At 50.8% G+C, this 12,807-nt stretch overlaps 1 protein-coding gene across 2 annotated transcripts; it reads left to right on the top strand.

The window, feature by feature from the left end:
* Window positions 1-1,166: 1,166 nt before the first annotated feature.
* LOC102431429 (cytochrome c-type heme lyase) lies at window positions 1,167-9,382 on the top strand. 2 transcript variants are annotated; one of them, XM_006103787.3, is made up of 7 exons: window positions 1,168-1,315; window positions 1,874-2,016; window positions 4,477-4,625; window positions 5,959-6,107; window positions 6,561-6,680; window positions 8,529-8,615; window positions 9,103-9,382. In XM_006103787.3, exons 2-7 carry the CDS (start codon window positions 1,905-1,907, stop codon window positions 9,299-9,301), a joined length of 816 nt encoding a protein of 271 aa, XP_006103849.1. In that variant the 5' UTR covers window positions 1,168-1,315; window positions 1,874-1,904; the 3' UTR covers window positions 9,302-9,382. The 2 variants fall into 2 exon arrangements, with proteins under 2 accessions (XP_014301626.1, XP_006103849.1); XM_014446140.2 differs by lacking the exon at window positions 8,529-8,615 and having other exon boundaries at window positions 1,167-1,315.
* The last annotated feature ends 3,425 nt before the right edge of the window (window positions 9,383-12,807 follow it).

The raw sequence follows: 12,807 nt of genomic DNA, 5'->3' as shown, positions 1-12,807 counted from the left end.
ATTTGAAGATCAAAAGTGTTGTACTGATCTCCTTTTACTTGCGTATGTTTTGAGCACTTAGCAGTAACACCACATAAGTATATATCATCTGTTGCCTTACTGCGGGCGGGTGGAGGTCAGAAAGCGTGGGTCTCGAAAAGAAATTTTAAATCACCCTTTAACAGAGCTCCATGGTGGTGCATTCCATCCTCATGTTCCATTACAGGGACGCAGAACCACCATGTGTATTGTGATTAAAGGCTTTATGTAACCAAGAGGAAATTATCCTGAATTGGAAAAGTTAGGAATGAACAGTATTTTGAGCCACAAACAACCATCACGTGACATCATTTCTCTGTGATTTCTTTTAGTGCCACGCAGAGCTAATACCACTAGGGTTTGTTGCCTGCATCCCTGCTGGGAAAAGAAACCCATTCCATTTCTGTTAGAGCAGTGGTTCTCAACCTGTGGGTCACGACCCCTTTGGGGGTCGAACGACCCTTTCACAGGGGTCGCCTAAGACCATCCGAAAACACATATATAATTACATATTGTTTTTGTGATGAATCACTATGCTTTCATTATGTTCAGTTTGTAACAATGAAATTGGGGGCCACCACAACATGAGGAACTGTATTAAAGGGTCGCGGCATTAGGAAGGTTGAGAACCACTGGGCTAGAGGTAACTGAAAATACAGACCTTCCAGTCCATACACCCCTTGCAGAAGGCCTGGGGAGGGGGATCTTGTTGGGTTCATCTTGGGATCTCCGGGGTCTGCCACCGCTCTCACCTGCTGAAGCTCCTGGAGTCGTTACTATAATTACAACTGACGAGATGCAACTTAAAAAGATAGACATTTTCAAGAGAACTCCTGCCAAGCACCCCCTGGCCGCTCCAAGCATCTGTCCTAGAAAGTCCTGCTCTAGGCAAGTCTCGGGTTCTGGCTCAACGCCCCACAAGCTCCGCCTCCGCGAGAAAGGTGCCTGGCCTGGGGGGCGGGGCCAGAGCGCAGCGCACGCGCTGATAGGCCGAGGCGGGCGGGAGCGGGGCCGGAGAGCAGCGCACGCGCTGATAAGCCGAGGCGGGCGGGGGCGGGGCCCGCTCCTTCGTGATTGACGGAAGCTCTTCCTTTCCAGCAGGCGCTCCACCTCCCACACACCCGGAAGTCCCGCCTTCGGAAAAGGAAGTCGCGCCGAACGCCGTTACCAGCGGTGACCCAGGCGGCCGCGGTGACCGGGCGAGGGGCAGGCGGCAGGGGCAGGTGGGGGCCGCTCGGGGCCGGAGTTGGAAGCGAGAGGCGGGTCCGGCGCGCAGAGCAGTCCAGGCGGGAGTCAGGTGCGGAGCGGCCGGCGGGGGTGGGGGGCTGGAGCAGGCGGGACGCGTGGGGACCGTGCGAGGAAGACACTCCGCACCCTGCCCTCTGCCGGCCTTTCCTTCTTGAATCCCTTTTCTGCGCCGTACTTTTCCCAGACCCACAAACGCTCGCCAAACCCCGGGGCTGGGCTCTAGTCTGGCCTGAGTAAACCTCCCGTCTCCCACCCAATCACCAGTAAACCTCCCTCTCCTGTCGGATCACCGCCAAGGACCTTCTACCTCGGCCTAACCCCCTGGATATGACATTGTTTCTCAGGGACCTCCTCACCTCCCCCTCCCCCCCCAAATCCGTCCACCGTTAGAAACGTTCCCACACAGGCTGGTGTACATATCACAGCTAGTATTGCCCAAAGCGGGTAATATATTAAAGCTGTTGCCGGAAGTGGGTACCCTGCCCCGCAGTGTCCGGAAGGATGGCGAGGATGAAGAACAAGTTGGCCAGATTAAGAATTCCCAGGGAGTAGCTGGAACCCAGACATCAGCATTAATCTCTCTTTGCTTTGCCACGTGTGAATTTAGAATTGTTTGGATTCAGCCCAGCGGTTCCACCATGGGTTTGTCTTCATCCACCCCGACTGTTGCAGTTCAGACCACCAATGCTTCAGCTCACCAGACTACAGCCCCGCCTTCAGGATGTCCAATGCATGAAGGGAAAATGAAAGGTACTCGATCCTTTGTCTAGAAAATAAAAACAAAAGGGAATCCTCAAAAGGATTTTAGGGAAGAGGCAGTACAGCGTGTTGGTGAGCCTCCCTGGGTTGGGTCCTTCTGTTGCTACTTACAAGTTATGTGACTGTAGACGAGGTACTTCTCAACCCATCAATGGTAAGATGAAGACATAATATGCTTCACAGGGTTATTATGACAATTAATTGAGAGAATGAATGACAGTGTAGTGTTCATTCCACACGTCAGCCCCAATGCCCCCAAAGTTTGCGTGTGTCTATATCTGTGGTTCTCAACTGGGGGGGGGGGGCGGTGATTCCTGCTCACCCCAGGGGACATTTGGCAACATCTGGAGACATTTTTGCCTGTCACAACTGAGAGGAGAGGCACGTACATCTAGTGCGTAGAAGCCAGGAGTTCTGATGAACAACCTACAGTGCACAGGACAATCCCTCAACAAAGACTCACCTGGCCCCATATGTCAAGAGGGCTGTGCTTGGGAAACCTTGGTCTAGCTGTCTTTATCCACCAAGACAACATTAGCCTGGAGGGTGTGGCTCAGTGATTGAGCATCGACCTATGAACCAGGAGGTCACAGTTAGATTCCCAGTCAGGGCACATGCCTGGGTTGCGGGCTCCATCCCCAGTGTGGGGTGTGCAGGAGGCAACCTATTAATGATTCTCTCTCATCATTGATGTCTCTCTCTCTCCCTCTCCCTCTCCCTCTTTCTCTCTTCTCTCTCTTTCCCTCTCCCTTCATCTCTGAAATCAATAAAAATGTATTTTTAAAAAAAGACAACTTTACTCCTGCATCCTGGCAGTGTTCATCGCCTGATGGACTTGCTGTTCGTTCTTCAGGTGCAAACGAAGCAGCTTTCATTTTGAGCTGATGCGCGTCTGCTTTAGGTCATTTGTATACAGCAGGGCCTGAACCAGCCTGATGGGTGCCTTCCTGCTTCAAGACAGGAGGGCAAAAGCCAACAGGGTACACTTAACGAGTGCTCACCTTTCATTCCCTTGGTCCGTCAGCAAGGATTTGCTCACTGCCCACTGTGCCGAGCACTGGTGGGTTTCACTTACTTTTTTTGCACTGAGAGAACAGCAGCGTATGAAACAGACAAAAATCCTTTGCTTGATGGAGTTTCCGTTCTTATCCTCATAATCATCCTGTGTGGTGGGTTTTCTCCCTTTTTTATTTATTATAAAACATATCTTTATTGATTTCAGAGAGGAAGGGAGAGAGATAGAAACATCAATGATGAGAGAATCATTGATCAGCTGCCTCCTGCACGCCCCCTACTGGGGATCAAGCCCTTGATGGGAATCGAATCCCGGACCATCCAGTCCACAGGCCGACACTCTATCCACTGAGCCAAACCGGCGAGGGCTCTCCCTTTTTTATAGCTAAGGAAACTGAGAGCTCCGGCAGCTCATTAGTGGCAAAGCCAGGAAAACTGAGACCTTGGACAAGGACAGATCCAGTTCTCTTCCGGGGTTTCTCCAAATGGGAAGAATCGAGACAGCTTGAGAGTGCTACTCTGAGCATCCCCGGGGAGATACAGCCCTGTCTGGTTTGACTTCCTTTGCTGTGTATCCAGAAGAGCTGCCAGTTGGATTTATCTGTATTAAAGAATGTGGGTATGTGTAGGAGATTGAAGGGGCTGTGGGTTATGTAACATGAAAAACGTAAACCAGCGGTTCTCAACCTGTGGGTCACGACCCCTTTGAGGGTCGAACAACCCTTTCACAGGAGTCGCCTAAGACCATCCTGCATATCAGATATTTACATGACGATTCATAACAGTAGCAACATGACAGTTATGAAGTGGCAACGAAAATCATTTTATGGTTGGGTCACAACATGAGGAACTGTATTTAAAGGGCCAGAAGGTTGAAAACCACCGTTCTAGCCCATTACTGAAACCATGAAATTTGAAAATGTTGAGATTTTTTTGGGGGGGGGCGGTATTTTTGCTAAGGGCATGACCCAAGAAGAGAAGGGGTACCCATTTCTCTTTCAAAGGGAAAGTAAACTTGGAGAACCCTGTCCTGGCCTTTAGGATATCAGGAAGCTAGCTAGCGTGGCCGTGGGCAGCTTTCAGCGGCCGCCACCTGGCTCTGCCTGTGGTCATCGCTGGTCAGCAAGTCAGCTCTTTTTTTTAAAATATATTTTATTGATTTTTTTACAGAGAGGAAGGGAGAGGGATAGAGAGAAACATCGATGAGAGAGAAACATCAATCAGCTGCCTCATGCACACTCCCTACTGGGGATGTGCCCGAAACCAAGGTACATGCCCTTGACCGGAATCGAACCTGGGACCCTCAGTCCGCAGGCCGACGCTCTATCCACTGAGCCAAACCGGTTAGGGCAGCAAGTCAACTCTTTAGGGCCCAGCCTGGGGAGCCAGGTGCCCTGCCTTTGTGGTAACACCGTTTTTATCCTTGATTTCTCTCAGGCTGTCCGGTGAGTGGAGAGCCATCTGACCCCACGTGCGAGAAGAAACCCAGCTCTGGGCCTGCCCACCAAGACCGCGCCTACGAGTATGTGGAGTGCCCTGTTACGGGCGCCACTTCGGAAAGGCAGAACCTAGATCCTTCTAATCTGGTAATCCGCACTCGGCTCCTTCCTGGAACTTTTTTTAAATGTATTTTTATTGATTTCAGAGAGGGGGAGAGAGAAACATCAATGATGAGAGAATCATGGGTCGGCTGCCTCCTGCACGCCCCACACGGGATCGAGCCTGCAACCTGGGCATGTGCCCTGACCAGGAATCGAACCGTGACCTCCTGGTTCATAGGTCAATGCTCAACCACTGAGCCACACCGGCCGGGCCTTTTTCTTTTTTTTCCACCTGGGATTTTAAACACACCGTAGTGAAAAGAGGTAAGATGCCCAGTGTGGTTCTAGCACGCCCAGCTCTTCTCCTGCCATCTTTCTAACCAGGGGCTGTGTTGTGACTTAATCATAATAATAATTCCTGTGCACCCGCTAGGCAATCCTTCACACTTTCACTACAAAAAGAAGTTCTTGGCCAGTGGTTCTCAACCTGGGGTGCCCCCGGGGGGGGAACATTGGTTGTCACGACTGGGGAAGTGGGGTACTCTTGGGTTGAGGTCAGAGATGTTGCTAAAGATCCTACTATGCTCAGAACAGAGCCCGATAACCAAGTGTTGTGCGGCCCCAAGCGGCGGTAGTAGAGAGAGTGGGAAGCCCTGGTCCGGGCTCAGTGCTTGCGTGTTGCTGCCGCCGTGTCTGGGAGGAAACATCCTTCGCCTCCCTCCGGTCTGCCAGTGTGGGGACGTCACCCCTCATCGGCAACGTACTCACCCCAAAGGCTGAAAGCATCAGCAAGATCCGAAAAGTAAACTTCTTTAACAGGAAGTGGTGCTGTACAGGCATCCTATCAGACTTCCTCAGAAGAATGCACAGTCATTTTTATTAAGCCCGCCCTAGAAAGGTTTTCTGAAATGCCCGCTGATCATGGTATTTGTCGTTACTCCTTTTTTTTTTTTTTTTCCGTTAATCCTCACAGGAGGATTGCTTTTCAGAGTGGGAGGGAGGGGGGGCAGGGAGGGGGGGGTTGGCATTGAACCTGAAATGAAGGTACATGCCGTTGACTGGGAATCAAACCCGTGACCCTTCAGTGCGTCAGCCGGTGCTCTAACCACTGAGCGCACTGGCCCAGGCAGTTTTTACTTCTTCATCCTTGAGGAGAAAAAGACCAAGAATATACCCACAAGGTGTATTTACCGTTTATGAGAACTTGAACAGCAAGGGAAATGGTCTGATAGGGCTGAAATTTTGCTGCCAGTGGTTTGAAAGAGAACCTGTGTCGCGTGCAATGCGTTGCTTTCCAGGAAGTGGTTCATTACAGTGCTTGTCTCTGCTCTCTATCACATTTCCAACATTTCAAAGCGGTTCTGCTTGTTCTATTCAGATGCCACCACCTAATCAGACACCGGCCCCTGACCAGCCGTTCGCGCTCTCCACTGTGAGGGAGGAGTCCTCCATTCCAAGAGCAGATTCCGAGAAAAAGTGGGTTTACCCTTCCGAGCAGATGTTCTGGAACGCGATGCTAAAGAAAGGGTAAGCGAGGGGGCCTCGTCCTGAGAACAGAAATTCACTTGTTACATTTATCTAAGAATAAATGCCAAAGAGGATTTTAGCCTCCAGATGAACAATAAGTTTTTATTTCAAAAGGTAATTTGTTTCGAATAACGTTCAGGCTTATCAGAAGATAGTGCAAGGCGAAGCAGACTAGGGCAGTGGTTGGCAAACTCATTAGCCAACAGAGCCAAATACCAACAGTACAGCGATTGAAATTTCTTTTGAGAGCCACATTTTTTAAACTTAAACTATACAGGCAGGTACATTGTTATTCACTTCATTAGGGTGCTCCTAAGGCTTAGGAAGAGCCACACTCAAGGGGCCAAAGAGCCGCATGTGGCTCGAGAGCTGCAGTTTGCCGACCACGGGACTAGGGTGTGTGTGTCCGGAGAGATAGGAGGCTGGTCCGATCTTGCCGACTTTCTTTCCCAGGTGGAAGTGGAAGGATGACGACATCAGCCAGAAGGACATGTACAACATCATCAAGATCCACAACCAGAACAACGAGCAGGCATGGAAGGAGATTTTGAAGTGGGAAGCCCTTCATGCTGCGTAAGTATGTTTGAGATCTTACAAAAACCCTCCCAGCCCTAGCCGGTGTTGCTCAATGGATAGAGCGTCGGCCTACGGACCAAAGGGTCCCGGGTTCAATTCCGGTCAAGGGCATGTACCTCGGTTGCAGGCTCCTCCCCGGCCCGGGCCCTGGTCAGGGCTCGTGTAGGAGGCAACCAATCGATGTTTCTCTGTCTTTCCCTCTCTCTTCCAGTCTCCCTAGAAATGAGTGGGAAAATATCCTTGGATGAGGATTAACAACAACAACAAAACATCCTTCCAGCATCTTTCTTGTTTTGGACCCAGGGTTTTAACATTCTTTCAGATGTGTCATTTGCATGAAATAGTTTGGGTCGCAGGCCTGTTCCAGTGACCCTGGTGCGGCAGACCCCCCCTCCATGCAACCTTGTAAATCCATGTCCTTATGCTCCTGGATTCCGTGGGTCCCGGGTGCAGAAAGGGAGTAGGGACGGCTGGTCTCTGCTCCCCGGTATCTGGGCCTCACCCGCCATCACTCAGTGCTCAGGGCTGGCTTGACAGTCGTGGGCTGGAATCTCCGGAATCCAATTCCTTTGCTGGTGAGGGACACTGGCTGTCAGCCACGACCCCTGCCCACAGCCTCTGACCGTGGCCGCTTCGGCTTCCTCACGCTGGAGGCTGGGTTCCCAGAGCTGGAGTACAGAAAGCTCCCGTGGACGCTGCATCTGCTCTGATGATGTGGCCTCGGAAGCCCTGGGCCATCACCTGCCTGCCCAGGTTTGGGGGGGGCGGGGCGTCAGAGACCCTGCCTCTCAACGGGAGGAGTGTCAGTCCATTGAAAGCAGAGCAGGGGGACACGGGACACTATATTGCTCTCTGCCCCTAGGACAGTGGTCGCAAACTGCGGCTCGCGAGCCACATGTGGCTCTTTGGCCCCTTGAGTGTGGCTCTTCCACAAAATACTGACTTCTGCGCATGGGCCACGAAGTGTCAATTGCACTGTACGTGCACGCCCGCACGTGGTATTTCGTGGAAGAGCCACACTCAAGGGGCCAAAGAGCCGCATGTGGCTCGCGAGCCACAGTTTGCCGACCACTGGCCCTAGGAGATGCTCACTCAGCAGCATTTACTGAGCCCCCAGCAGGCCTAACGCCTCAAGATGTCTTAGAGTGCAGGCCTTTTTCTGGCGGAGAAGGCTGACCGTGAGCTCAGCCAGTGCAGGACTCGGGCGGCCTTACGTGATGCTGCCCCCCAACTCCCTGCGCCTGGGAGCGGGCCAGCCGGCACCCAGGAAGTCCTCACCAAGGCTGTGCGGAGAGTGAGCGGATTTTTCTAGCCAGGACCTCGCCACCCGTCCTGTGTGCGGTTGCTTCCTTAAGGAGCTGGTCCGACACCAAGTACATGAGTTCCTAGGGATTTATCTAGCATTTTCCTTCTTCATGAAGGCCATTCATTGGTATCAAACCCAAAAAGCGTGTAGGGTTTTGTTATGTTCGTCTGCAAAGTTATGCCGGCTGCTCTATGCGAAAGAGAAGCGAGATGCCCAATACTCCACCCTCCCTTGTCCCCCAAGAACATGCCTGTGTCCCCACACCAAATGCAAAGGCCCTGGCCCCGGACTCCTGCGGAGAACAGGGCAGCTATTCGGAAGGAAGTGGAGGGAGGGGAACATACCCGATCCAGAAACGGAGAGCAGCTTTTTGAAGGACTAGGGCTATTGGTTTGAATTGGGCAGTGAGCTTTCTTAGAGAATGTGAGACTGTGTAAAATGCCTTCAGAAAACTGTATATCATTGAGGACATGCAACATCATAGTTTTCAAAGGAAAGAAGCTCTTTTCACAGACTTGTCTAATTTGGGGCTTTCCTAGGGAGTGTCCCTGTGGTCCCTCGTTGGTCCGGTTCGGAGGGAAAGCCAAGGAGTACTCCCCACGGGCAAGGATCCGCTCCTGGATGGGGTGAGTGTGGGCGGGAAGGGACTGCACTCCGTGTGAGGGTCCCTTCTCCATGGACCGGAACCCAGAACTGTGGGGCCATCTTCCAAGATGTAGCCCATGTGCATCTGTGGGTTTCGTCCAGGTGGGGGCGGATTCACTCGTGTGGCCTGGTTGCTCCCCATCTCCTTATCGCAGGATCGACCCGAGCTGTCCTCCGACTCCTCCTTGCATCTCTGCACTTGGCTTTCTCCCTTCTCTCCCAGCACAGCCAGAGAACCCAACCCCTCACCCTGCTGGCTCTCTGTCCGGGGGGCCTGATTCCTGGGTGGACAGACTGGCCGGCGTGTGAGCTGGGCCCATTGCACATCCTCAGCCCCGCCTTTGTTGGGTGCTGTGGGCTGTGACGAGTCTCCCTTCCCCAGTGAGATGTTTGCCCGAGAGCAGGCCTTGCCACGCTGCTCCGGGGCCGGCGAGCGGGCTGACACTCACCAGCATGTCCTCATTCCAGGTACGAGTTGCCTTTCGACAGGCACGACTGGATTGTCAACCGCTGTGGCACGGAAGTCAGATACATCATTGACTACTACGACGGCGGCGAGGTCAACCAGGAGTACCAGTTCACCATCCTGGACGTGCGGCCCGCCTTCGACTCGCTGTCGGCGGTGTGGGACAGGATGAAGGTCGCCTGGTGGCGCTGGACCTCATAGCCAGTGCTTTGTTAGAGACGGGGAAATACCAACTATTTTTTTTTTCTGAAGGCTACATTAAACTCTTTTCCCTAAACTGAATTGCACTCGTGATGTACTGGGAGGGTCGAGTGGGTCATGACCTTGAACTTCACTTGGCAAAGGGTAGTATGCACGCGCTCTTTGGAGCTCTGTTTTCACCCCACCCTTGATTGCAGGTCATGTTATGTTTCCTTCCCACTTAGCACAAGTGGGAAGAAGTCCCTTCGTTTTCCCTTTAACTGCAGTATTGCCTGTGTGTTTAATCTAGAAAAGTCTGAGCCACCTCTTAAAAAAGAACTTCCCTTAAAATATGAAGAGAGCCGCTTCTTGTCTTACTGTTTTCTCTTGACAACTTGAGACCTGAAAACCCATAGGCTGTGCAGCTCTTAAAGAGTCACCAGCAGTTCTCAAGGCCCTACGACAGCGGTTCTCAACCTTCCTCAGGCCGCGACCCTTTAATACAGCTCCTCATGTTGTGGTGACCCCCAATTTCATTGTTACAAATTGAACATCATTAAAGCATAGTGATGACTCACAAAAACAGTATGTAATTATAGATGTGTTTTCCGATGGTCTTAGGCGACCCCTGTGAAAGGGTCGTTGGACCCCCAAAGGGATCGAGACCCATAGGTTGAGAACCGCTGCCCTACAATATGGTCGTGACCCCGGAAGTGCACTCAGCAAAACTCAAGTGTGTCTTGGCTCCCCACGTTCTCATGGGAATTGTTCAGACCTGGCCTCCTTACAGAATCCTTTCAATGCCACCGTGGTCTGAGGGCGCACGTGCAGGGGAATGTGTTTCCGCTGTTTCATTTTCATCTCCATCCCCATTGTTCTGAGGTGGAACTGCTCCCAACAGGCAGGTCTCACTGTCCCTTGGTTTTGACAAGTTTTCCCATTCCTGCTGCCTGGAGCCTTCTCTGCATTCGGCCTCCTCTGAGCCTTGAAGGTCTGGCTGGAGGTGCAGCGTTAGCCCTGGTTCCTTTCTAAACATGGCCCTGTTTTGTTTCGTGTTCAGGGAAATTCTCTCCCATTGAAATTCTTGGTTCCAGTAATCCATACACTGGTGGTTCCTCTTAGAGCAGCAGCATGTAACAATGACTATTGGGTTTGGTCTGGTTTTGAGTTGATAATATTAAGTCCTTGCATTTCTCCTAAATACTGGATTGTTCCATTAGTAGAAGGAATTAGCAGACTGGAGTGACTAATTTGCCATGAATGTCTTTGTTGTGACAGCTTTGTGTGGGGTGTTTTAAATCTAACAACCTTAAGCTTTTCGACCTTTCAGAATATTTGTATATTTTAAAATCAAATAAAGCTGATAGTGAACAGGTTTCCAAATTTCTTAAGAGTAACTTTACACTTAACAATCATGTCTTCTTTTTTTTTAATATATTTTATTGATTTTTTACAGAGAGGAAGGGAGAGAGATAGAGAGTTAGAAACATTGATGAGAGAGAAACATCGATCAGCTGCCTACTGCACACCCTCTACTGAGGATGTGCCCGCAACCAAGGTACATGCCCTTGACCGGAATCGAACCTGGGACCCTTCAGTCCGCAGGCCGATGCTCTATCCACTGAGCCAAACCGGTTAGGGCACAATCATGTCTTTTTTTTTTTTAATATATTTTATTGATTTTTTACAGAGAGGAAGGGAGAGAGATAGAGAGTTAGAAACATCGATGAGAGAGAAACATCGATCAGCCGCCTCCTGCACATCTCCTACTGGGGATGTGCCTGCAATCCAGGTACATGCCCTTGACCGGAATCGAACCTGAGACCCTTCAGTCTGCAAGCCGACACTCTATCCACTGAGCCAAACCGGTTTCGGCAATGTCTTCTAACCTTTATGGAAACGATGCTACAGCTGCCCTGCGAGAGGCAGCCACCTTCTCATCCGCTAATGACATCCCTACAGGCACACCTCAGAGGTCCTGCGGGCTTGGTTCCCCACCACTGCAATCACCGAGAATCCCAAAGTGACAGGGAGAGGGTCTTGCTTTCAATTTGGGGAAAAAGTGCAAAACCTGTGGAGCGCAATAAAGCAAATGGCGAGAAAGCGAGGTCTGCCTGTACTAAGGAGAAGGATTACTGTTGGCATTTTTATAAGCACAGGATAGGGCATTAGAAACACATTGTAACTAGAAACAAAACTTGAGCCTTAGGCAGGCACCCCTTTTATAGGGCAACTGCATTCCTTGAGAAAAACCACCTCTAAAACTATCAAGCAAACCTGATCAGATCAGCAGTTTCTACCCCCAGCACTCCTGGGAAAGACCAGCCGACCAGCTTTCACAGCTGCTTGTGTCTAGATGACACGTGAGCATATTCAGGGATCAATACTTCTCTGATCCCATAGGAGGTTTCATTTATAACTTGAAATTCATTTTGGATCTTCTCCAGGCCTGAAACTCAGCCTGTTGTCTACGGAAACAGCACTATTCGGAATCATCAAACTAGTGTACGATGGGCAAAGTATTAACAAACGGGGTGGGGGATTGAACTGGGATTGTATATAGGGTGTCCCCCCCAAAATGTATCCACTTACTGAATAATTATACAGGCAGTGTTTATTAACCTACATTTCATTTTCAAAACAGCTGCCAGCTGTTACAGTGCGTATACATTTTGTGGGATACCCTGTATTACTATGGGGTATTCCTAGTAACACCTACCTAAAGTCCATTCATACATGGTCATGTTCCCTGCCTCAGTCTTAGTTCATTCAGTGAATGAAAGGGCGAGGAAGTGCTACGATTCCGACAGCCTCGTGGTCATCGGGGGTGGGCAGTTCTTGTATTTCTGAATATGCAGCTACCAGTTTCTGAACTGTCACCAATATGTTCGGTCCTCTACCAGAGTGACTTTTCCCTCGCCAGCGTGAAAAGATGCACATTGCATGCCTGACCTCTGCAGTGACTGTGGCACTTGTACTGGGGCTCATTTGTGTCTTCATAGGCTGAAAGCCATGGGTGGCAATCAAGAATGCTATCCTGCTGTAACCAGTTTGGCTCAGTGGATAGAGCGTCGGCCTGCGGACTCAAGGGTCCCAGGTTCGATTCCGGTCAAGGGCAGGTACCTCAGTTGCAGGCTTGATCCCCAACTCTGGTCGGGGCTCCTGCAAGAGGCAGCCACTCAATGTGTCAATGTGTCTCTCTCACATTGATGTTTCTCTGTCTCTCCCCCTCCCTTCCACTCTCTCTAAAAATCAATGGAAAGATATCCTTGGGTGAGGATTAGGGGAAAAAAAAGAATGCTTATCCTTGAAAAGAGACGTGCACCCCCATGTTTACTGCAGCATTATTCACAATAGCCAAGATATGGAAGCAACCTAAGTGTCCACTGATAGATGAATGGATAAAGAAAATGTGGGCCCTGACCGGTTTGGCTCAGTGGATAGAGCGTCAGCTTGCGGACTCAAGGGTCCCAGGTTTGATTCCGGTCAAGGGGCATGTACCTTGGTTTGCAGGGCACATCCCCCAG

The sequence above is a fragment of the Myotis lucifugus genome, unplaced genomic scaffold, assembly GCF_000147115.1.
Source record: "Myotis lucifugus unplaced genomic scaffold, Myoluc2.0 scaffold_508, whole genome shotgun sequence".
In the NCBI taxonomy this organism is placed as follows: Eukaryota; Metazoa; Chordata; class Mammalia; order Chiroptera; family Vespertilionidae; genus Myotis; species Myotis lucifugus.
This window is presented reverse-complemented; position numbering and strand designations above follow the sequence as displayed.

Excerpts from the sequence above, each read along its gene's own strand:
- LOC102431429 (XM_006103787.3), top strand. The coding sequence starts at position 1,905 with ATGGGTTTGTCTTCATCCACCCCGACTGTTGCAGTTCAGACCACCAAT. Across the intron at positions 6,108-6,560 it reads AACGCGATGCTAAAGAAAGG|GTGGAAGTGGAAGGATGACG; the intron begins GTAAGCGAGGGG and ends TTTCTTTCCCAG. Across the intron at positions 8,616-9,102 it reads AGGATCCGCTCCTGGATGGG|GTACGAGTTGCCTTTCGACA; the intron begins GTGAGTGTGGGC and ends TCCTCATTCCAG.